General features: G+C 34.6%; 1 protein-coding gene across 1 annotated transcript; it reads left to right on the forward strand.

Moving 5' to 3' along the window:
- The first annotated feature begins 3,811 nt into the window (after window positions 1–3,811).
- Window positions 3,812–6,650, forward strand: LOC104908448 (high affinity nitrate transporter 2.5). Its single transcript, XM_010697563.2, has 2 exons — window positions 3,812–5,212; window positions 6,086–6,650. Exons 1-2 carry the CDS (start codon window positions 4,071–4,073, stop codon window positions 6,447–6,449), a joined length of 1,506 nt encoding a protein of 501 aa, XP_010695865.2. The 5' UTR covers window positions 3,812–4,070; the 3' UTR covers window positions 6,450–6,650.
- The last annotated feature ends 19,916 nt before the right edge of the window (window positions 6,651–26,566 follow it).

Raw genomic sequence — 26,566 nt, forward strand, 5'->3', positions numbered from 1 at the left:
TCCGACGCATATGATCCTCCTACCTATTTAGTTTACGTTTTTTGCGACGAATGCACCTTAAATCCGACGCAAATGAAGAATGATTTGTGTCACGTCCCTCTGTATCCGACACAAATAATGCGCCCCTAAATCTTCTGCGTCGGTTTTCCAGTTGTGCGATGCAATTTAGGTGACGCAATTCAACTTTTTTCTACTAGTGCATGGGATGCCTTTTGTGGACATACCACTTTAAAGGACTCCCCTTGCTTAGTACCGTCGTATATATTAACTTATCGACCATTTCAAGGCCATTCTACGGATGCGCTTGAAAAACATAAATGGGGTATTTGGAGGCATCATGACTCATGAGGCGATGTAATGGGCACGCCAGAGCCCCTAGGAAGGTTTTCGGTGAAAAACATAACCGGGTCGGAGAATTCTAAAAAAGGTAGCACAAGAACCGAAATTGAAAGTTAATACACGTTTTCGGACATTTTAGGGACCGAGCATCGGAGGCCATGTGATGTCTTCTATGGACATGAGAGTTCATTTAAAAGGACATGGTTTAGTAGGCGCATATAACGACTTTCACGATAAGTTCGGGGTCATTGCGTGGATGGACTCAAAAAGCATAAATGGGGTATTTGGAGGGGGCAAGGCAATGAGTCTCAATCACTCGCAATAGATTCCAAGGCATGTCGGTCCCCCTACGAAGGTTACCAAAGAAAAACATACTGGCCCCGGAGAAGTATGAAAAGGGACTAAAACAGCAAAAATTGAAAATTATAATGCATGTTTTCGGAAGTTATAGGAGTCGCGCACACCAGAGCCCAAGGGACCCTGTCTATACCTAAACATATATATAAGTTTATGTTCATGTGAGAACGACGCTTATGACAAAAACTGTGAGAACCGTTCATTTTTGCTCATTTTATGAAGATTTTGATCATTTGCTTATTTTACGTTTTGCTGAGTTTTCCTACGCTTTTGCTCAGTAACTTTTTTATGCTCATTTTACATGTTCATTTTACATTTTTTCTTATTTTATGTTTTATGCTCATTCCATGGTTTTGTTAATTTCTTTTTTGCTTATTTTCTAAAAAATTTACTCATTTTAAGTGTTTCTTGTGGCTCTTACATATATATGTATGTATATATATGTATGCACATATATATGTAGAAGACGAGAGAATTAAGATCCATGAGAGCCAAGGCCTAAAATATGAACATAGAACCAATATAGGCCCTTAAGTCATCATAAAATGGATGCTCAAGATGCTTCTCTTGTCATTAATGACATTTCTGTAATAAATTCCAAACTTATAAAACTGGTTCTCAACTTTTGTAAAAGTAAAGTAAAAATTAATAAAATTAGATGAAACCGTTGAAAAGTAATGAATCTGGGAACCAATTTGTGAAGTTGCAAAATTATGAAAAATGCTATAATGACAAGAGATGCATCTGGGCCATTCAATTTTGATGATTGAAGAACCCTCATAGGTTTTACGTTCTCATTTTAGCATGGATTCTCATTGAAACTTGGTTTTCTATAATATGTTATTGGATTAAAGTATATTTTCGAAATATCACCTTTTAATAACTCTTAATAATAATTGATGTTTAGGATATTACATTTCAAAATTATGTATTAGCAAACATAAAATATTGCTTTTTTAAAGCTCAACAAATATTTTTTGATAAAACAAAAACAACAAAGCCTATAAATTCGTCAAAAGTTGTACAACTCGAAAAACAAATTTAAAACAAAACACTCAACCCCATTAGACTCAGTAGAAAATCAACCAAAGACCGAAGTTGACTTGAGAATTGAAGATTCAAATCTTAATCGCAACCTATTAGAGAACGACCTGACACCCAAGATCACCTAGAATGTGGAGACATGAATTGAAACCGATCCTAATTCTTGATGATCCAAAACCCTAGTTGACCCTACAACTTACATATAATCTTACACTACTTCAACTTTTTTTTTACCCGATAAGATTTGAAACAACCTATTATTACTTTTGATCAATTTGCTTTCAATATAACATGTTACTAACACGATCCAGTTTTCACCCGTCTTGTTATAGACTCAACCAAATTTTTACTTCCACCTAAGACTCGTGAGAAAAAAAGGTTCCCATAAAGTTTAGCTATTTTACCCTTAAACTACAACTGTCGAATTGTGGTTTTACCGAATACTTTCACTAACAATCACAATGATCGAAAGTGACAATCTGATTTACAACTTATAACGATCGTATTAATCAAAAAGAATTTACAATGTTTCACTCTCTAAGATGACTAAATCCAACATTGAACCTAAATAAACCACAACCCTAATCTAAACCAACTTAAAAAATGACGAGTGAAAAAGGTCTAATAAAACGAAAGTTCAGAAATAAATTAGTTATTCATGTTGAACAAACCAAAATCTAGCTAGCAAACGGTTAAAAATTGAAGGATTTTTCTGTCTTATACCCTTGTGCTATATCTTTACCTTTTTAGAATTACACATAGTATCCTTAAACTTACCTTTTTAATTAACAATTTCCTCCCACTAATTATACGTCATTAAATCGTTTATCTTTTTTAATCAAGAGAAAATAATTTGACCCGAGATTTAATCCAAAATTCACTGTAACCCAAAATAACTCAATGTTAACCGATATTAAACTCAAACCGGTGCGAACTTATTTGGCCTAAAGTGAACTTTAATTATTAGATATGAACATCACTTGAACTAAAGTGAGAAATTATCCTTATCGATCTGATCAGCTATATTTGAACCAAATTAATAAATACATTAAAGACTTCTAAGATGACGAAACTCGAACATAACCCGAATATATACGAATATATAGAACCGGATTTAGTGCATGGCACACTTAGTCAAGCAAACTATTGAAAACCAGCTTAATTGTACTTACAGCAGGCCCCACTTGTAAGTTGTAAGCTTTAGCTTTATGATTGAACTAATTGATTAAATCCAGCAGTTGGAATATTCTATGAGCATTTAAAATGAATATAAGTGAAACCCCAACCTCCTCGCACACCGTCACCCTTCTTTAAAGTCAAAACTCGATAATTTAAGCTCTATCAATTATGATACTTCCTCTATTTCGTTATAAATGCAATAAATAAATATTTTATATCTCATAAATAATAGCCTTTTGTTGTATTTAAAATGGAATGGAGAAAGTATAACCTTAGCTTCTAGACTTCTACCACATATACTACCTCTGTTTTTATTTAGTTGCAACAATTTCTACTTTTAGGTGTTTTTTATTAGTTGCAACATTCGCTTTTTAGGTTAGCTTTTGGGATAATTTGACTATATTACCCTTACTTCACCTACTCTCCCCATTTAATTACAGTACTAGTAGTAGGGGCAAGTGGGTCAATTGTACCCTCTTTTCTCATTTCTTAAAGTTTGTGCAAAAAGGTGAATGTTGCAACTAAATAAAACAGAGGTAATATATAGATAGGTTTTCATAGTTATCCACTATCAACAAAATAATATCAAGAATGTCTTGACCTAGTGGTTAAGATTGAGGTGTTGTGAACGATAGGTCACATATTCGAATCTCCCCTCCCCTTCTTTGTATTTTGTACTGCTTTCATGGCTTATATAGATAAAAAAAAAACTATCAACAAAATAATCATACCATAATATACTATCATTAATTATTCATTTCAGCAGATTCCCTGATATATCATATATGCATTAAACATATAAAAACTGTAATGAATCTCGGATTCATGATTAAGACTGTGACTCGGCGAGAGGGTGAATATTCTTTCCTCCTTAGATGAACATAGAGCCAAAATAAGAGTTATACATCCTGTCATCATCCATATTTCATGCGCAAATAGAAATTAAAAGCGAAAAAACAATTGTCACGAATTCTTGTATTACCTGAAAAGAGTATAATGACATCATTCATTTGGCACTATATAAGCTAAATTGAGTAAACACTTTTTTGTACCTACAATAAAACTACAAATATCTCCCACTCCACAATAATTTCTCAGTTAATTTGACACAAATAATAGCCAAATTTTGGCACTAACTGTAGTCTAGAGATATGGCATCAATCGATGGAATCGAATTTGAAGCGAAAAAGTTTGATCTTCCGGTTGATTCCGAGAACAAATCCATAAAATTCCCACTGTTTTCAGTAGCAAAGCCTCATATGCGAGCATTTCATCTATGTTGGATACAATTCTTTGCTTGCTTTCTATCCACTTTTGCTGCTCCACCTCTCCTCCCTATCATTCGTGATAGCCTAAATCTGACAGCTAATGACATCGGTAATGCAGGAGTTGCATCAGTCTCTGGCGCAGTATTCGCCCGTGTTGCGATGGGTGCGGCCTGTGACTTAGTTGGTCCTCGACTAGCCTCTGCCACACTCACCCTTCTTACTGCACCAGCAGTTTACCTATCTGCTGTGGCTGACTCTCCCACAGGTTTCTTTATGATGCGGTTTTTCACAGGTTTCGCTTTGGCCACTTTTGTGTCAACTCAATACTGGATGAGCTCTATGTTTTCTCCACGAGTTGTCGGTCAAGCCAACGGGCAAGCAGCTGGGTGGGGAAATCTAGGAGGTGGCGTAGCCCAGTTTGTTATGCCACTAGTGTACAGCATTGTTCTCAAGACAGGCGCTACTCCATTCGCAGCCTGGAGAATTGCATTCTTCTTCCCTGCTCTCCTGCAGATGTCATCAGCATTTGCAGTCATGATTTTCGGCCAAGATTTGCCCGATGGAAATTTCCAGGAGCTGCAGAAGTCCGGTGATATGCACAAGGATAATGCTTCAAAGATTTTATACCATGGAATCACAAACTACAGGAGCTGGATCACTGCTCTAGGTTACGGGTTTTGCTTCGGAGTCGAGTTAGCAGTAAATAATATCGTTGCTTATTACTTCTATGACAGGTTTAATCTAAACCTTAATATTTCAGGAATAATTGCAGCGAGTTTTGGGATGGTGAATCTTTTCTCTAGACCTATAGGCGGGGGGTTGTCGGATTTTATGGCTAAGAAGTTTGGAATGAGGGGAAGATTGTGGAGTTGGTGGATTGTGCAGACTCTAAGTGGTGTTCTATGCATAGGTCTCGGACTTATTGACACTTTAAGCGCATCAATTGCAGTCATGATCATCTTCTCTGTGTTTGTTCAAGCAGCTGAAGGACTCACATTTGGGGTTGTTCCTTTTGTCTCCAGAAGGTAATGCATCCTTAACCTTTTGTTTTATAAAATTTATACATATCATCAGTCATTTAAATTCTAACCAACTTCCAAAAGCAAAAGGACCATAGTTTATAAAGTACATAGTATATAGAATCTTAGGACCTCGAAAACTGCACAGCATCTTTATAAGGAAATCGTGATTTCTTTGTTAATATTAATTGTAGCTTCTTCAGGTTCATGAATATACCACAGGGAAGAGACATAACTGCAATATTAATTAAGGGTTTCTAGCCTGGGGTAGTAGCAATGGCGTTGACAATAAAATTGTCCTCGTGGAATTCTTGTAATTTGAAAATGTTAAACAATAACATGCAATGGCGTTGATGGTAACATTGCAAAAAGTATTTCTCCCCCTCCAAGTTAAAGTTCATTCGTTTCTTCTCTTTCATGGTCAAAATTTGAATTTTTTTGGTATATACTTATCTTAATACTCCATATGTATTGATGAAAGATATGCCTAGATCCATTTCAACATGTATAATCATAGAAAAATTAATGATCAAATGTGTACATTCAAGAAAACATACTCCAAATCTATTTTATTATGGAAAATGTTTGAGTAACCTTTAGGATTGCCAACACTCTTAGACACATAAAAATAAAATATTAATATTTCGAGAAAGCAAATAGAACAACATTAGAGAATGGAACGAGTCAATTTTTCTCTTGATAAGTAAACAAATGACCAATTAATCATTCACTTATTGATATTATATAGTCAATCGCTCGTACTTTAAGAAAGTTTAAATTTGTGTTCTTCAAACATAAATAATAGTTTAAATACTCTATTCTCAAACTTATTTGTTTTTTTTTATTATACTCTTACCTTTTATATCACCATATTTGTAGATCCATGGGCGTGGTTTCTGGCATGACCGGAGCTGGTGGAAACGTAGGTGCAGTCATAACTCAAGTGATTTTCTTTAGAGGATCTCAATTCGCAACAGAAAAGGGAATAACATACATGGGTTTCATGATCATAGCATGCACCCTCGGTATAACTTCGATATATTTCCCACAATGGGGAGGTATGTTTTGCGGTCCTAAACCACATTTTACAGAAGAAGAATACTACTTGAGGGAATGGGATGCAAAGGAGCAAGAACAAGGACTTCATGAGGTAAGCATGAAATTCGCCGAAGGAAGTAGAAATGAAAGAAGCCGAAAGGCAATGTCAGTACCGACAGTAGAAAGAACGCCTGACCATGCCTAATTACTGCATGGTAGCGCCATCGCTCAATGTTTAAATTATTTGGTAACATTGAAATGAATTGTAGATGATGATAACTTCTGCTAATTCTTTACACTACATTAAGAATCATGTAATATGACCTAGCATTTTCCTTTTCCCAAATTGCTTTCCGCATATATGTCGTCTGTTGTAAGTTCTTTTCATAATGAGTTAACAAGTAATCCATCCGTCTCATAATATAGTGCTTGTTTCTTTTTTAAACGGTCTCCAAAACGTAATTATTTTACAGCTCGATTATTATTTTACACTAAAAAAAATTATATTAAAAAAATATTTTACATTAAAAAAATTTAATACAAATTTATATTTTAATTTAGATTACAAATTATATATTTTAATTTGTGATCCAAGTTCACCTCTACTCCACTAGGCACTAAAGTCCCACATTGGTTAAAAACAAGGATCAACCTTATTTCTTTATAAATAGCTACTACTCCTTACTTCAACTTAAAGTTTAATTTTGTATCTCCTTGGTTGGAAACAAAAACTATACTTTATTTTCTTCATAGATGGAATGAAATATATTTTTAAATATTTGATTATTTAATACTTAAAATATTTGATAATTTTTTCTTTAGCAAAACATGGAGTCCCACATTGAAATTTTAACAATGCTAGGAGGGATTCCAAGTTATAAAAGCATATGTAAACAAAATAAGGGTATAATAAGTTTTTTTTTCCTTAACAAAACATGGAGCCCCACATTGAAATTTTAGCAATGTTAAGAGGGATTCCAAGTTATATAAGCATATGTAGAATGAGTTTGTTTATCTTAAACAAAACATGGAGTTCCACATTGAAATGGGGATAGTGAGTTTGTTTTTCTTTAACAAACCATGGAGTTCCACATTGAAATCTTAGCAATGCTAAGAGGGAAATCAAGTTATAAAAGCATATGATGGGTGAGTGAACAAGCTCACCTACTTCGAGCCAAGCCGAGCTCATTAGTCGAGCCTAAACGAGCTCGCGAGCCGAGCCTAAACGAGCTCGAGAGCCGAGCTCGAGCCCCAAATTTCCATCACGAGCCAAGCTCGAGCTCGGCTCTCCCAAGCTCGGCGAGCTCATGAGCCGAGCCGAGCCGAGCCTCGGAAATTTTTAACGAGCTCGAGCCGAGCCCAGTGCTATTCGGGCTCGGCTCGCTCGATAAGTACCCCTAGTTCCTACAGATACCAAGAAGGATTCATTTGTGTGGGGTGTGGAGTGGGTAAAGTAGGAGAGAGAAAGGGGTTAAGATAAATAAACAAATAAAAAGGGTTAAAGTAGGAGAGAGAAAGGGAGTAAAATTGAATTAATAATGTAATGGTGGACCATATGATAGGGACATGAGAGGGTAAAAAGGGGGGAAAAAATTCCAAATAAGGAATAAAGTAAAAGAGGGAAGATCTTTTGGAAACGCACTTAAACGGAAAGAGGGAAGATTTTTAGGAAACGGAGGGAGTATTGAAGAATTAGAAAGAAAATGACTCACATATGGATTGATGGACTACTCCATCTATCACAAGTTGGTTTTAGGACGATACTTTACCAACCTTATATGTGGTCAAAATCTCCTTCGATGTGGGCTTGTATTAGGCCCAATGAAGTTATCAGATCCGACAATATGTTGTTCATATCCATCTTGCAAGATTAAAGGTCTCTCAATGTCAGAAGGAGTGTTAAGAGTATAATGCACGTGTGAATTAGGAAATATCATTTTGTAATTTATTTCATATCATTTGTGTCTTTTTACAAAAGAAGCGGTTGATTGTAGGTTGTTAAACCTATATTATGACGTAATAGTTAGACTCAAGAATTTTTAATTCTAAATAGGTGTAGCACAAAATAAAAAAAAATCAAGGTTAACATAATTGGTTGGAAACATTCCTTCCATCCTTGTGACAAAATTTGACTATTGCCTCTTACATTATGGGATTCTCAAATTCAGGAAGGATATTCATCTTACCAAAAAAAAAGAAATTAACTGTTCGTAGTTTTATATAATGTTTAAAATGGAGAAAACTATTTTCAACATAGTAGACGTGGACTACAGTACTAATAATAGTAGTGTCTCTCCAGCAAAACCCTAGTTGCACACCCCCAAAAAGACCCTTCCAGCGTAAAAACCTAGAGCGAGATTGCCGCCGCTGCAGCAGCCCCAACGCTCTGTAGGCCGCGTCGAGATTCCCTTGTCGTCCATTTATTTAGTTCCCCCTCCCCTTCCCATGTACGTTTGGTGTTTTCCCTCCCCTGTGCATTAGTTGTCCCCTCTCCCCTGTGCGTCGGAGTTCTCCCTCCCCCTCCCTTGTTCGTCAATTTTCTCCCCTCCCTGACCCCTATGTGTCGGAGTTCTCCTTCCCCCTCCCCTATGCATCGATTTTCGCTCCTCCCCCTACCCCTTCCTGGTGCATCGGAGTTCCCCCCTCTCCCCTGTGCATCGGAGTTCCCCCCTCTCCCCTGTGCATCGGAGTTCTCCCTCCCCCTCTCCTGTGCATCGGAGTTCTCCCTGATCCCCCTCCCCTGTGTGTTAGTGTCTCCATATCCCCTCCCTTATATCCCACCTCTTTCCCCGTCGTCATTTAGTTTGCTATCCCCCCCCCCCTCTCCCCTGTGCATCAGAGTTCTCCCTCCCCTTCCCCTGTGCATCGGAGTTCTCCCTCCCCTTCCCCTGTGTATTAGTGTCTCTGTATCCCCTCCCCTATATCCCACCTCTTTCCCCGTCGTCATTTAGTTTGCTATCCTCCTCGGCTCCCCTTAGTCGTTTTCCCTTCCATCTCCCTGTTCCTCAATGCTTTCTGTTTCTTTGTTTTTCGCGTTGTTTAATCACCCCCTCCCCGTCGTTGTCTCCGTGTTTCGGTATCCATGGTCCCCGTCTCTATCCTCGCATTCGGTAGGCACAATCTCCTGTTTAATGTTGTCGTTGTTTTGGGCTTCCCTTCCCCTTCCCCCTCCCCCTCCCCTATAGTTGTATCGGGCTCGCCTTCCCCCTCCTCTTGTTAGTGTCGGGCTCCCCTTTCCCATCCTTCCCTGTTAGTGATAGGTTATCGTATACCTGTCAAAAATAATTCCTGCAAAATCTTCTAACAATGTAGTAGGGTAAGTAGGATCGATCCATAGAGAGATGGTCGTTTTAATCTAGTTTCTAAGGTATAGAGAAACTAAACAAGATCATGAATATTTGAATTAAAGTTCTAAACTATCAAACTACGAAAATCAAACTAAAAAGGATCTATGGTAATGGTCATCATGTTTATAACTATAATCTATCAAAATATCATCAATATTAGCAATATTTTATCAGACAATTGATCAGATTGCAAGATTAACAATAACATACTAATCAATTAGAGAAACCAATAACTAATCAAACAATGAACAAATATCGATTAATAATCATATCATATACACATGGATTCCCAAACTTTAGAACTAAAAACTACTCTATATGAAATAAATAATGAAATCTAAATCTACAAAGAAAAGCATAATAAAAGGAATCAATGAAAGAAACTAATTAAACTCATGAATTAATGAAGAAAATAATAACTACGATTTTTCTAAAAAAACTAGAGAGGAAAAGGAAGACAAAACTAAACTCAACCTAAAACTATAAGAATAACGTCTTAAAGGAGGAGGAGAGAGAAAAAGAATTAAAAACTATCTAAATAATATTCAATAACCTAATATGACTAGGAAAGTGATTTTACAAGATAAGGAAAGTCTTAAATAAATCATTAATGGGCGGATTAGTGATTCGCGCGTATGCGTGGCAGATTCCAGCAGAAATAGTGCAATCTTCCGAAAGGCATAACTCCTTGACTAGAAGTCTCCTCAGGGCGTACCACCTATCGTTGGAAATCTCTTCAAGTTTAGTTTTCAAATATGCTAGAATTACTAGATTTTAATAAGCACGTGAAAAGTTATGATCAGAAGAGTAAATGTGACTCTTTTTCACATTTCTTCTAATGATTTTCCGCTTCGTTTTCGCTCAAACTCGTAGTATAAAATATCCATACGATCCTTATTCATCTTAGATTCTTTGCAAGTGATCCTAATCCTAAAATCAAGCTAATCATACTCCAAATACGTCCTCCATGCCTGAAATTCATCAAAAACACGAAAACATACCGAATAGGAGTAGAATAACATAACTTAAGAATATGATGCAATAATGAACCTAAATATGAAACTAAATGCTCTAAAATGCGACCTAAATGCACCTAAAAACTATATATATATAAATGACTTATCAATTAGTCTAGGCTTTCCCACCAAGCCCCAGGTTGTTGGACTTTCCAACTAGTTTTGTTGGATGTCACTATGTCAGGTTTTTTCTTAAAATACGTGTTTAATCTCCAAATAAAAGCAATGCATTGTTTTTGAGTTGCTAAAGTTGTTGTCAGTAGTTAGTTGTGGCCATCGACAAGTGTTTGTTAGTTGGGTCAAGATTGGTGGTTCAAGGTAGTAACAGTAGAGTATGTCGATTTTCGGGAATATGTGATGAGGGACAAGGTGATTCAAGAAGATTATGAGCATGGACGAGGCGATGATAGTTTTTCATGGCCGGGACGTCTATTTTCCGGTTTTGAAAACCAAAGGTGTGTTCGAGGGCTCAACTTGTTTAGCTCTCATTTTAGCTTGACATTGATCTTAATTGCCTTTGCCTTGACAACTTCATATATGAAGGCTGCAACCCAGTTGCATCTGGGGGTTTTCAGCATGTCCACTTATCGGTGTTTCTCCTACCTCATGGAGAAACCTGAAATACTCTCGATCGAGAATAATGAGTCCTAATGGAACGTGACTCCTCACATGATCATGAGCTGAGAATCCCAAGGGATATCATATCGTTGGGATTGCTCATGTGGCGAGGCGAGACGCGATGCTCGGCATTGGTTGTTCATTGTCCGAATCGTTATTGTCATCCGCTTCTTTTACCACTTCCATCAGCCATCCGAGGTTTGCATCCACCATCACATGCATTGAGCAACAATACCCCCCTTCCTACACGACTTTGTATCGGTTCTACTTATTTTTGTTTCAGGTGGAATGTATGAGCTCCTAAATCTCCTTTAGGTTTGTTTATTTTAGTTTGGGTTGTATTAGCATTAGGTTGTACTTCCTCTTTTAACTAATGTACGATTTCTCGTTGAGAAAAAAATGGAGACCATTACTCATCTATTACTACACACCTAGAAACCTATTTAATCCGAAACCGACCCCATCTAACTTGACTCAATCGGAAAACCTATTTAAATCAATAATTCAGCCAGACTCGAAGCTAATCAGTATCTAAACCAAAGATTACTCCGACATAACCGACATAGACTTTACCGATAACAATGCGAACAAATCGGTGAAAACCAAGAAATAACCAACATAACTCGAGCGATTACAACCCGTGATTAGTATAATTTTATGAGCGATTCAACGTCGTGTCACTCTAGAGGCAATACAGGAGAAAATGGAGGAAAGCAAGAATCAACAATCAATCTACTCTCAGGGGAAGCAACATTCCACTATGCATAGCACCAATCCTCTTTTTCCCCTAGTTTTACCATTATCGACCTTGGTCTACATAAACATGGGAATCCATATCTCCTTATGCACATTGATGGATCTTGGGACATTGAAATAGGTATGGGACGTATAGCATGGATTGGCACAACCAAAATTTCGAATATCAAATGGGGCCAAGCTAAGATTCTGCATTTCTGTTCAATTCGTCGCCTCAATGAAAGCTATAGCGTCTCTTTTCAGAATAAGATAGTAGTAGACTTAGTGGTGTCAAAATAGGTTATCAAACAAATTTGGGTATACCCACGCCGAACTAAATCCGACCCGAACAAGTCAAGTTTATGCCATTCAGTTCCCTAGGTCGAGATCGATCAAGTTTTTTGTTCATCTAGGTCAGTCACATTTGAATAATCGAATTGTCGGGTGGTAGATCTGGGTCGTCCCATTTACAAGTTGATCCATTCCCGGGTACGATTGCCTGTTGACATTTTTAGTCGGGTTTGTGGATGTCGTTTTTAGATTTCATGTACTGTAACGCCTCGAAGATACGAAACCTTAATTACTCATGATTTGTAGCGAAAACGGAACTTAAGTTGTGGGTTATGGGCCCATAAATAAAATAATAGCCTTAAAATGGTCTTTACAAATATACAAACTCTCAACTTGAGTAATACTGATTACTCATAGTACATAATATGATAAAAAATCCCAAATTGTACAGAGTCACTGCAGCATAATCCATTCGGAGCATCCATGTCCTAACTGAACTTGAGATATCTTCATAAATACCTGAATAATTACATAATATAGAAAAAAAAGAAAACACAGAAAAGTAACCTAAAATAAGTGAAAAACTCGGTAACTTTACTATAGCCCGTAAAAACGATTTTAGTTCGTAAACATTTTTACGCACAGGCACATTATACATCATTTTGGTACGTAATTGTTCGAAAATACTGTCAGAAAACATAACATAACATTGAATAGTTGATAGGCTGTCGTACACCCGTCAAAAATAATTCCTGCAAAACCTTCTAACAATATAGTAGGGTAAGTAGGATCGAATCCACAGAGAGACGATCATTTTAATCTAGCTTCTAATATATGAAGAAACTAAACAAGATCAGGAATAATTGAATCAAAATTCTAAACTAATCAAATTGCGAAAATGAAACTAAAAAGATCCAGGGCAATGGTTCACCATGTTTATACTTATAAACTATCAAAATATCATCACAATTTAATTAATCATAAATCTAGAGCACAGGTTAATCCTTGGTTAGGCATTAACGCTCTCAAATCAACATATGCTAGTACGGTCGCTCAACATAATCAAATTTGCTAATTGTAGGTAAGTCTCTAAAGAGTACTATCTCTCGATCTATGACTCGATATAATATATTTAATCTGACAATTGATCAGATTGCAAAATTAACAAGAAAAACACTAATCAATTAGAGAAATCAATAACTAATCAAACCATGAATAAATATAAATCAAATCATAGCATATAAACATGGATTCCCAAACCCTAGAAATAAAAACTACTCTATCATGAAATAAATAATGAAATCTAAATCTACCAAGAAAAGCATAATCAAAGAAATCAAGAAGAGAAACTAATAAAATTCATGAATTAATGAAGAAGAATAAAAACTAGGGTTTACAACTAGAAACTAGAGAGAAAAGAGGAGAAGAAAAACTAAAACTAAAACTAAAAATAATAACGTAGAGGGAGGAGAGAGAGAAAAAGAATGAAACCTATCTAAATAATATTCAATAATCTCATATGACTAGGAAAGTAATTTACAAGATAAGGAAAGTATTAAATAAATCATTAATAGGCGGATTTTAGTGATTCTCCCGTACGCGTGGCAGAAACCAGCAGAAACAGTACAATCTTCCGAAAGACATAACTCCTTGACTAGAAGTCTCCTGGGGGCGTGCCACCTATCATTGGAAAGCTCTTCAAGTCTAGTTTACTCGCTTTTAAGAATCACATCAAAAGTTATGATTAGAAGAGTAGACGTGACTCTTTTTCACATTTCTTCTAATGATTTTCCGCTTCGTTTTTGCTCAAACTCGTACTATGACATATCCATACGATCCTTATGCATTGTAACTCCTTTCCAAATGCTCCTAATCCTCAAGTTTAGTTAATCATACTCCAAATACGTCCTTAATGCTTGAAAATCATCAAAAACAAGAAAACATACCAAATAGGAGTAGAAAAGCATAACTTCAGAATATAATGCAATAATGAACCTAAATATGAAACTAAATGGTCTAAAATGCAACCTAAATGCACCTAAAAACTATATATAAAAATGACTTATCAATAGTCTACCGGCAAGGACCATTTACGTGATCTTAGTTCATTGGCAAGTACAGGTTTTGGACAGAACAGAAACATTAACATTCGACCACTCCTGGTCCTTTACATCGTAAACAAAATTCCTCCACCTATAATTTGCGCATTTACCAGTTCAGTTCATAATTCCATGCAAGCAGAACCATTCACATTTTATTAAACTTGCATATATCAATATTCCCGAACAACACCCATATATGTAGGGTACACATCACTTTCATAATTGACAATATAACATTTATGATATCATATAAATCACACTTTATAGCATATCTTTACATGATTAGTATCACATCGTCATACATACATATACACAGGGTCATACACATATTCGTTGGACATAAAATGTTAAACATGATATATAAAAGCAATCACATATGATGCTAGACATAAAGGTTACATATAACATTTACATGCAATCATATAGGTGCTAGACATAAAGGTTACATATAACATTTACGAAAAATCATATAGGGTGCTAGACATAAAGATTACATATAACATTTATGGACAATCATATAGGGTGCTAGACATAAAGGTTACCTTATACGCTAATTCCTTTCCTTTACTCCTTAAGTATCATCATCTCTTAATCTCCAAGAATCATCGTCCATAAAACCAATAACTTTCTTAACAAAACAAATAGGTTTTTGGATTTCATGAATTATGATTAAAACAAAGAAGTAAGAGGAACGTATGACAATTGGCAGCAACAACAGAAAACTTACAGAGGGTCTAACTCTTTGCTCCTAACTCCAAATTGAGTGATTTTTATATCTAAATTTAATAACTTTTCGAGATCTACAATTTTGATGGAGGAAGTATATGCAAATGCTGATTGTAAGAAGAAAATATTGGGGAAAGAGAGTACGACGACCTAAAATCAAAGGAGAAATAGAGTGGATATTTAGGGCTATTCATTGAAACTCAACAAGAATAAGACACATCGATGGAAATTTAGATTTTATTTGGTGGTGTAAATGGAGCTTGTGGTTATAATTTGTAATTTTCAAGTGGGTGAGAAATGGTGAAATTAACCCACTATTTATAGAAGTATTTAGTAGTTTAACTTGATTAAGGAATTGATATACATTGGTTGATAATAGCCTTAGAGAGCAAGTACTTGTAGAAGATTTGGGGAGCAAGGTAAGGAGCTTAATGAAGAAGATGAAGTGTATGGACGTGATTTTTTAAAGTTAAGAAAAAATGAAAACTATACACTACATTATTATAAGTAAACCATTACCATCATAACATAACTTTTAAAATAATTAAACTAAACGTAGTATATTTTAGAAAATACCCTTAACATGATCATTTTGAAAAATATTTAGGACAAAATTAAGCTAATAAACACAATTCGTAAATAATAAAATTAGTTAAAAGTTCGGGGTATTACATGTACGCTTTAGTCGAGTCAAGTTTGCACGGAATTGAATCACTTATGACCTTAGTTCGATCATTGAGAAGTGTGAGGTCAATTCCCTATTGAACGTCAATTTGACTTCAGATAAACATTGCATCAGGTCATTTTATGTCATGTTGTTAACTTCTCTATCAACTAATTATCACTTATCATATAGTTTCAAGAACGATCTATTATACATTGGATACTATAGAGGTACGATCAATTTCGATTTTGTAAATGAAAAAGTATTAAGAACTACACCCTTCGTTTCCTAAAGATCTTCCTTGTTATTGTTCCTACAGATACCAAGGAGAATCCACTTGTGTGGTGTGTGGGATGGGTAAAGTAGGAGAGAGAAAGGGGTTAAGATAAATAAACAAATAAAAATGGGTTAAAGTAGGAGAGAGAAATAAAGGGAGTAAAATTGAATTAATAATGTAATGGTGGACCATATGGTAGGGACATGAGATGGTAAAAAGGGAAAAAAAATCCAAATAAGGAATAAAGTAAAAGAGGGAAGATCTTTTGAAAACGCATTTAAACGAAAACAGGGAAGATCTTTAGGAAACGGAGAGAGTATATAAGCTTATTTAAAGTAGTAATACCAAAGTAAAGTTAATCGTCATTCAACTATATCTATATTGAAACTCAAAACATTTACTTAAACTGAAACATATTATTACTAGAATGAGTGTATCAATATAAGTCAATAAGTTAATTAAAGATAATAACAGTTTTCTAATTAACTTAATCATCTTTAAGTTGAATTTATTTTGAAACCAAAAACATCTAATTCAGTTGCAACAAAGTAGAACAATGTAACTCGGTAGACTGGTTCAGTATAACAATACTCCATCTAAGTTAATCATTTCTATGTTAAATTCATATTGAAACTAAAAATCTAAGTTGAATTGAAACAAGTTGATATTGGATTAGATCGATGCATCAATGTAAGTCAATAAGCTAATTCAAAATAATATAAGTTCGTTTAAGATAAATCGCCATTAATTTTTATTTATTCCGGACTTGTACAAGCCTGTTACATGAAATGCACCAAAACTAAAACAAGCCATCTCGAAAAGAAATAAACGAATGCACTAATATATAATTAATAAATCTTACCGAGATATGGGTAGATACATTACTAAATGAATGTTAAAAAATTTCGAAACAAATGCCTCTTCAACTTCTTCAAAACATTTTATAAGAAAAGTGCGTCCTTACCATGATATAAAAAACAAACCAATTTAGAAAAGAAAAATAAAATCGAAATCCGTGATGACAGTCGGGACAGTCCAGGAATGGTTTTCATAGTCCAATAATTATGGAAAACCCACTAACAAATTTAGTCAATTGATTTTTCAATTTATAAAAACAGAAACTGAAGCCGGTGAAGGTCTAACAGTTGACATGTTCTATTATTGTAACAGTCCGAATCCTCCCGACCAGCTTACAGAGGATTAAGCACAGCGAAAGAGACTCTGGTCGAGATAATCCGAACTATTACCATCACACTCACCGAACTACATCGGAGAGTGTGGAACTCAATTCCCAACTCTATTCAAATAAGTTAACTATTATAACTACGCTCTGATTCTCAGACTTTATTCTCATAAATTTCTATAGAAAATCCGACAGAGTTTCCTTTGAAAATAGGACAACGCTAAAGCGAGAAATATTTAAACCTGTTTGCAAATTCAATTTATAAAATATTTCCAAATCCCAAAGCTTAACAACCTCAACGCTTTCGCGGAGCAACAACCAACAGAGAATCAGAAGCACTAGCTACCGGTTCTTAAATGAAGAAAATATATTATAGAAAATAAACGATTTAACTATTACAAGTGGAGCGTCCTCACTTCAATAACAAATATAATACTGCACCATCTCGTATCCGCTTCAGCTTGCAAAAGAATAACTCACGGCTTCAACCTGAAACATATAAGATACTGCCACCCACCAAGTGACAGGCCACAGAAATGACAAAACAACGTACACACATCAGCAAAGCTGAGTACTAACCCATAAACAAGAGTAACACATGCTTTGGTGGCTTTTACTTGAAAACGACTCAGCCGTCAACATAAGTTCAATAAACATCCATCATAGCATGCTTAGCAACAATAATCTTGTTGAACATACATATTATATTTCTAATTCCACATTTCATAATACATCATTAATCACATAGTGACAAACACGCTAAGGTGACTCCTAACAATGATACGTTTCATATATTCTCATTTAATCAACCTTTTAACTTACCACGATTCCATAGTAGGAATATGAGGTCACCAACTTTGATATAAGTAATATACTTTACTTCCTTTAATTGATTTCTTATCAGAAACCCAAACTTATGTTTTCATACTCTATCAATCAATCCTTTAAACTGTCCTACACAAACCTTTATCAGGCAACAAATAACATAATAACTTTCCCTATCATAACGATTCCTTATCGGGAATTCAATAACGAGATACGATTCCTTATCAGGAATCCACATAATAAGATACGATTCCTTATCGGGAATCCAACGTTAGTATCACTTACCATGATATGCCTCATTATCAGGAAAGCAATATCGATATTCATATTCATAAACTGAATAAACATCCATAACTTACCTGATATGATTCCTTATCGGGAATCCATTATCGATATAACTTTCGTACTTGCGATAACATTCTTTTTAACCAGGGGGAAAGAGAACGCGGCGAAGGAGACAAAGCTTACACTCCAACAGTGGGGGTCGTCACCCAACCATTCGCTTTACTTTTGGCCAATAACCGCTCAACTTAAACTTAAAATTCGAAATATAAAATAATAATAATAATAATAATAATAATAATAATAATAATAATAATAATAATAACTCCACAACTCAAATAAAATAATAAATTTCGCAACATAATTAACTTAATAATTATATTTAACGTTTAAATAAACGCTCTTTAAAAACAGGGCTATTACAATTATCCTCCAGATAAGTGGTTTCTAAATGTATGCAATGGTGATGTATTTTTTAATAAGAATGCAATGGTGATGTATATATCTTCATTATCTTTATTATACTACTTCCGTATTTTTTTATTGCAACATTTGGTTTGTGGCACTATTCATCAACCAACTTTGATGAACTATCTCGCATTATTATATAAGAAAAAACATAGTCAAGTGGGGTCTTGTTAGATTCGTCTCAATGCGACAACTCCAAATATCAAATTTTATAATTTTTACTTACACCCAATAAGAGATATTAATGTTCAAAGAATCGCCTCGGCAAATGTGAAAAAGCAAATGATGCAACAAAAAAAAACAGAGGTAGTATAAGCTAAGGGAGGAGGTGTGTATCCTCTTTTGAAGTGACTAAAATACCCTCTAATAATTTAAAATAATGTTTTTCCTTTGATAAAAAATAGAAACTTGCCACATGAGTAGGTCAAAAATGGAATATGCAATATCATCAATAACTTGACAAACTAGATTGAAATAATCAATTCACGAAATCAATTAGAATCTTCAACCAAAAATAGTTAGCAATATATCATGATAATATAATATTTCTTATTTACAAAGTTCAAACAATATGGTTTATTTTTATAATTGTTAAAGAATAACTATACTAAAGTTGCTGAAAAGAAATTATTAAATCATCGATCAAATTTTTCAGTGACGGTATTGAACAATTAAAAATCGTTCACCTTTAATTTAAAAAGATAATAACATCTACAAAAGAACCTCGATAATTTACATCACTACCAAAATAATTTTAAATAAAAGAACATGTCCATTTGTATATACCTACATAAGATTGTCGACGCACGCATTGCGTGCATATGCAACTAGTATATATTAACCAAACTCCATTGATAATCAAGTTTAAAATAAGAACATAAAATCAATCTAGGTTCTTAGATCATAAAATTTGAATGGTCCATACACTTTATGGTTTACGTGTTATTAGTGACATTTTTCGTAAAATTACCATTAATGACACGAGAAACATCTTGAGCATCTACTTATGATGATCCAAAGACCTAGATTAGTTTTATGTTTTCATTTAGGCTATGGTTCTCAGCAGATCATATATATGTATATATATATATATATATATATATATATATAATAATATATATTATAATATATATATATATATAATATATATATATATATATATATATATATATATATATATATTTATAAACTGGTACATGGGGTACTAGTGGAATCCCTATCTCAGGGAGAAACCACTAGAAATTAAAGTACAAAAAAAAAAGAAAATAAAAAAGTGAAACCCTAAAACTAGCTTCACAAGGAAGCAGACAACCAGCTTCTCAAAAAACTAATTACAAGATGTAAGTAGAACACAAAATCTACTCTAACTTCTGGATCTAGTTCCTTATAGGAACAAAACAAAGCTTTGTGAAGAAGCATGCATCCACCTATTAACTGGCGGTGATTCAAGGACTTCGGAAGAGGCTGGGCCGTTGTCCGGGCTAGAGGTGGCGATGGCGGCGGCACTATTTCATCATCAGAAATCGGTTGATCTGGTGAATTTAGGATCACCCACACCATATCTAACAAAGGCATCGCGTATCAACCGCAAGACAACACCACCTAACTGCCATGAAAGAGCAGTCAGTGGATGATGGAGCAAAGAGATGCAGACAAGATGGTGGGGGAAACGGTGGAAGTTTGAGCGGTGGAGGGAGAGATGTAGAAAAGCGATGAAAAGGCTGAGAGAGGGCGTTGGAAAAGGGGCTGGAAAAGGGCGGTGGGGATTCATAGAGAATTTTAGAGAGAAGGGAGAGCCCTTCTCTCTAGAATTCTCTTGATGTGTCTTTGAAGCAGCTGCATGGTACTGGCATTTTATCGACGTGGTTTGGTTGTTCTTATTTGTCTCTATCTATTGGCGGGGAGGTATATGGAGGAACGAATCAGTGGATTGAAGGATAAAAGCTCGAAGACAAAGATAATGGTAGGAATAAGCTAAGTGAAGAAAAAATATTTAACTGAGAATTTAATCAAGCAACATAAAGTACTTAAATAAATCCTAAGTACATACTCTTGAACTTAGACTTCCTGTCATCCCTTTAAATCTTCAACTCTGAAGATCCATACGTTCCATGTCTGGAACAGCAGACAGTTCCTTGAAGGAACTGTAAAACACGAATGCATCAGTCAAGGAACAGCAGGCAATTCCTTGAGGAATTATGAAACGCAAATACATCTTGCAAGCTAAGGAACAACAAACAGTTCTTTGACTGTTCCTTGAGGAATTGTTAAACACAAATGCATCTGGTAAGGAACAGCTGACAGTTCCTTGAGGAACTGTTGAACAAAAATGCGTCCAGCTCAGGAACATCAGATAGTTCCTTGAGGAACTGTTGAACAAGAACTGTAATCATGAATCATCACTTAGGAACTTCGTTCTTCTCTTGGAGTTCCAACTCAGGAACTTCACTTATTATCTTTATAAAGCACCATTGTTAATCAATGAACCTTGCACACATAAAACTTATTAACCTTGTTAGTTATTACTTTAGTTTCTCATTATCAAAAGTTCAAAACCCATAGTGGCTCAACAATTTTCCCCTTTTCGATGATGACAAACCAAGGCAAATTAAAGTAATATAGAAACTAACACAAGTAAAATATAATACAACAATGCAAGATCATATTAAGTAGAGAATGAACCAGGATAATAACAATAAATAAGCTACTTTTCCATTATCTTCCCCCTTTTGACATCATCAAAAAGCGTATTGTTTTTCAAGAATTTGTGATCAGTCTTCCAAACTTATAGTGTCAGTACACCATCATAAATATATCATTAATGGTCAAACATGAGTTTAAATTTTTCAATTTGCTCAAACATTAATATAGTAATATTAGCCATCCTCGTGCACATGTTAATCAATTAGTTAAAGAAGCAAAAACATACTAAACATAAACCACCACTTTACCAAAGTGCAATCTATAGGGTAGAAAATAAAAAGAAAGTCTAATAAAATTCAAAGAGAAGATCAAAGGCTCAATTTTTATGAAGGAATGGTAGGAATAAGCTAAGTAGAAAAAAATATGAATTGGTCACTTGTTCCTCCACCATTACCTTTCCTAAACTTCCAGTTTGCTTTGTGATCTGCCTTTGAAAACACACCTCAGTTCTTTAATAACATGCACTTCCTTCTTTTTTTATATTTTGAATAGATTTTGATGTCTGTTCCTTGCTTTAAGTTTCAAGGAACTAATTAATTCCTTTTGTTTACTTTAGATTTGATTCTAAAGGAACATACATGGGATTACTAGAACCCATAGATTTTATGACAGCTTTGTGGAAGTAGGAACTTGAATAACTTATGGAATGTTGAATCTCTTCTCTATCTCCCTCTTACACATCTCTCCTTTTATTCTCCATGTTTATATGCTATGATTTGATTGATATTTATTCATGGTTTGATTAGTTATTGATTTCTCTAATTGATTAGTGTTTTGATTGTTAATTTTACAATTTGATCAATTATCTGATTAAATATTGCTAATATCGAGTCATAGATCGAGAGATAATACTCTTTAGAAGCTTACCTACAATTAGCAAATCTGATTATATTGAGCGACCGTACTAGCATATGTTGATTTGAGAGCATTAAGGCCCGACCGTAGGATTAACTTGTGTTCTACTCCCTCCGTTTCCTAAAGATCTTCCCACTTACTGTTCCTACAAATACCAAGGAAAATCAAGTTGTGTGGGGCATGGTGTGAGTAAAGTAGGAGAGAGAAAGGGGTTAAGATAAATAAACAAATAAAAAGGGGTTAAAGTAGGAGAGAGAAATGGAGTAAAATTGAAAATAATGTAATGGTGGACCATATGATAGTGACATGAGAGGGTAAATAGGGAAATTTGTTTTGCCAAATAAGGAATAAAGCAAAAGAGGGAAGATCTTTTGGAAACACCCTTAAACGGAAAGAGGGAAGATCTTTAGGAAACGGACACTACAAGAATCCGTGTTTTTACCGACCGCTGAACGGTCGCTTCATGGCGGTTGGTAAAATGCTGGTTGGTAATTTGCATATCACCAACGGGAAAACGGTCGGTAAAATTTTACCTACCGCTTTCTAGATTTTACCGACCGTTTTGTGGCGGTAGGTAATTACCTACTGCTAGTCGGTTGGTATAACCGGTAGGTAATTACTTACAAGCAATATGTTGGTATTTACCTACCGGTTTTGTGGCGGTCGGTAATTTAACAATAACGGTAGGTGATTACCAACCGTTTTATACATTTTACCTACTATTTTTGTTAGGTTAGACAACGTTTTTAGATGGGTAAGCCTACCGTTATTCGGTCGGTAATTTGCTATTATTTACTAAAAAAAAATATTATTTTCACCACAATATAAACTACACCTCCATTTTATATCAAAATAATAGGTTTGTTACAACATATATTAAACATCATATTCTCCAAAATATAGATGTAATAGTAATTCCAACAACCAAAATTAAACATCATTTTTTCAAAATATATAATATACTAATAAAAAACTATAAGTCTAAGTACTACAAGGAAATTCCGATCCACCACCAGAAGGATCACGTGGGTCACGTGGTTGGGTGAAAGGGAAAGTACCTCCACACTGAGTCATCATTTGAGAATACTCTTCCATTGTAGTCTTCATCTCCTCCATGTATTTTTTTGCCTCTTCCCTTTCCTTTTCCGTTTGGAGACGATATGTTTCCCACTCATTTTTTTTGCCTCTGAAATTCTACTACCTGATCTGCTAATTGTTGCTGATATTGCTCCACGGTAGTTGAAAGCTGAGAAAGCATAGAAGGTGTGTAGACACTAGAAGAGCTACTAGTGCGGGTTGATGATTTTTTGTAAAGAAGATCACCGCTTGTACCTAAGCAGGAATCAATCCTTTTTTCCTCCCACCCACTGTCTCAAAGTACACTTCATTGGGATCTTTGTTGACTCCCTTCTCTCTATAATCATCCAATTTCTTATTATAATTATCCTACATCAAATAGACAATTTAATATGCATACATAATATTTTTAGGAAAAAATAGACAAAATTTTGTTTAAATTTATACTAAAAAAAATGATATATATATATATAACTTCAACAACATTATAACTCAAAACTAAAAAAAGAAAATGTTCATATCTCTATTATATAAGGCAACACATGGGGGACACCAAAAAATAGTAAAAGAAATAAAAGAAAAAAAGTATGCTATCACGCGCTATCGTATGCAATATGCATTGAGTGCATGTAAGGTTATTAGATTATTAAAGTAATGGTCAAAAGTCGTATTTTGCCAAATATGAAAATCAAAGTGTTACAAGTATGTTAAAACTTAAAACTTCAAATACATATGAAAAAAAAATATTATTATGCATTAAGTATGCTGTTAGATTACTCTTAAATCTCAATTCTCAATGTATGTAGTAGTGGTAATCTAGATGAACAAATTATATTTTGGCAAAGTGTGAGAATTATTGTATGGTTCATTTTTTTTATTGAAAATACTTATATCAATGTACTTCGTACATAGAAGTAACTTCAGTATTACTATACTTGGTAAGTATTTTGTAGAAAGAAAATTTGGCATTGTTCTTTTTTGGTGCAAAGAAGATATGGAATTGTGGGTTTTCGTCCAAAAGATTTGGCTCAGAGACAGAAGTATGCTAACTCTGTGACAACTGTTTCTTCACTGTACCTTTGTTGTTGGGGGTTTTAGAGGAGTTACATCTGCAGACCTTAAGCCATTAAAATTTTCTATTTTAGATGGGTTTTTAATTTTGATAGTGCAACTCTTTTGATCTTTACGTACTTCTTTACTCTGCATGCTACTGTGAAGTTCTTTATAGTGAAGATGTCTATGCAGTAAATTATAACTAATTTAAACATCGAACAATATAAAAAATAATGAAGCTTTAATGCTTAAAATACTTGCATTTCTAGAAAAAAAATATATTATGTCATCCAACCAACCATCCAAATATATTTATAATTTGTTATTGGAGCAAATGAAGTACACTAACCATGATTTGTTTTGATTTGGAGCCAATGAGTTGCTTGCCTTGGCCGGGTTGTCGTTCCTTTGAATGCGTCTCCAAATAAATATCAGCAGCTTTTGGCAATACTCCTCCATTTTTTGCAGCCTAGTCAAAAAAATAATCAACTTTATTATTATTTTAGACTATATAAATATCGAACTTATAAATGGTTACTAAAAGCAATATATACTCACCATCCTTCTTGCATACTCGGCTGTAGAAATTGAACCTTGACAATGTCCAGGTTCCACAACACCTTCCAGCGATCCTCCTCTCTTGTTCTTTTTTGCTTGTTCAGATTTTTTCTTAAACTCATCCTCTTTTGTTTTTTGATAAGTTGTTGGTGTATTTCCGGCATCCATATTGGTCTTACACCTTTTCTCTTCGATGTCACCCAATGATGCATGTCTTTGAGTCTTTTAGCTGCTTTGCGTTGAAAACCTTGTCTTACTTGCGAATCCAACTCCGAGCGCCAAGAGTATTTACGCTGTATCATGCAAAGATTAGAACTGACTAAATATTTATAATCTTATATGCGATAGACTATATAATTAAGTTAAAGTGTTAACCTTGAAAAGATTAAACCAATGATCTTTTGTTGATTGACTTGTTTCAGTCCAATTTCTACATGGCTCAACGTAGTGCTCTTTGAAACATTCCGTAATAGATCGAGTGACTTTGTTATTGTCAAACCTTAGAAAGAAAAAAAAACAATTATAATACAACACAAAATTTGTAACATAATTACAATAAAAACCTGTCATTCACTAAGAAAGAATTAACATATACTAAGATGGATAATATAAACACTAAGATGAATATTATAAACACTAAGAAAGAATTATCATGCACTAAGATGAATAACAAAAATTATAATATGAAACATAATGGATTAAAATCATTTTTTACCATAGCGTATTAGGGTCCAACTGATTGCTTGCAGAATGCTCGCCTTCACCTTGCTCCTCTGTGGTGACAGTATCAGAATTCGATGGAGGATTCTCGCCCTCAGTATCATTTGCCAGATGTGGAGTACGCTGGCTTCCTGAAGCTCTACCTTGCCCGCTAGAAGAAGCCATCTAAAATAACACAGATTAGTAGAACGAATAATGTAGTATAAACTTCAAAATTTTTTATATCAAATTTAAGAATAAATAGGAATCAACTTAAACTTCTTAACATATTATATAATATAAAGTGCAAACAATAAAAATTATAAAATCAATCATTACTAAATCCACCAAACATAATACAATGTATCGAAATTTAGAAGTTCATAAGACACTACAAAATCTAATGTATGATTCACGGTAAATCTTCTTCCGCATCATCATCATCATCAAAATCTTCGAGATTCTCATAAACTTGTAGATCATCTTCACTATCATCCTCGTCGCCATTATCAGAATCCCTACTATCGTTAAGCATTACATCCTCATTTTGTTCTTCTTCCCCGTCAAAATCATAGTCTGGAATCTCATTTGGAGCACAAAGAGTTGAAGGAACGTCACTTATCTCCTCTTGAAAGAATAATGAGTCCACTGGAGTTTCAATTGAAGACCTTGCCTTAGTCTGAAACACTGCCCACCATTGCACTCTACCCCTACTTAAACTAGGATAAGGGGCATAATAGACTTGGCTAACTTGGTATGATAATACAAAGGGATCATATTTTGGGTACTTCTTACTATGATTTATTTCAATGAGTTTGTATTGTTCATGTACATTTAAACCAC

This window comes from Beta vulgaris, chromosome 6 (assembly GCF_026745355.1).
Source record: "Beta vulgaris subsp. vulgaris cultivar EL10 chromosome 6, EL10.2, whole genome shotgun sequence".
NCBI classification, from domain to species: Eukaryota; Viridiplantae; Streptophyta; class Magnoliopsida; order Caryophyllales; family Amaranthaceae; genus Beta; species Beta vulgaris.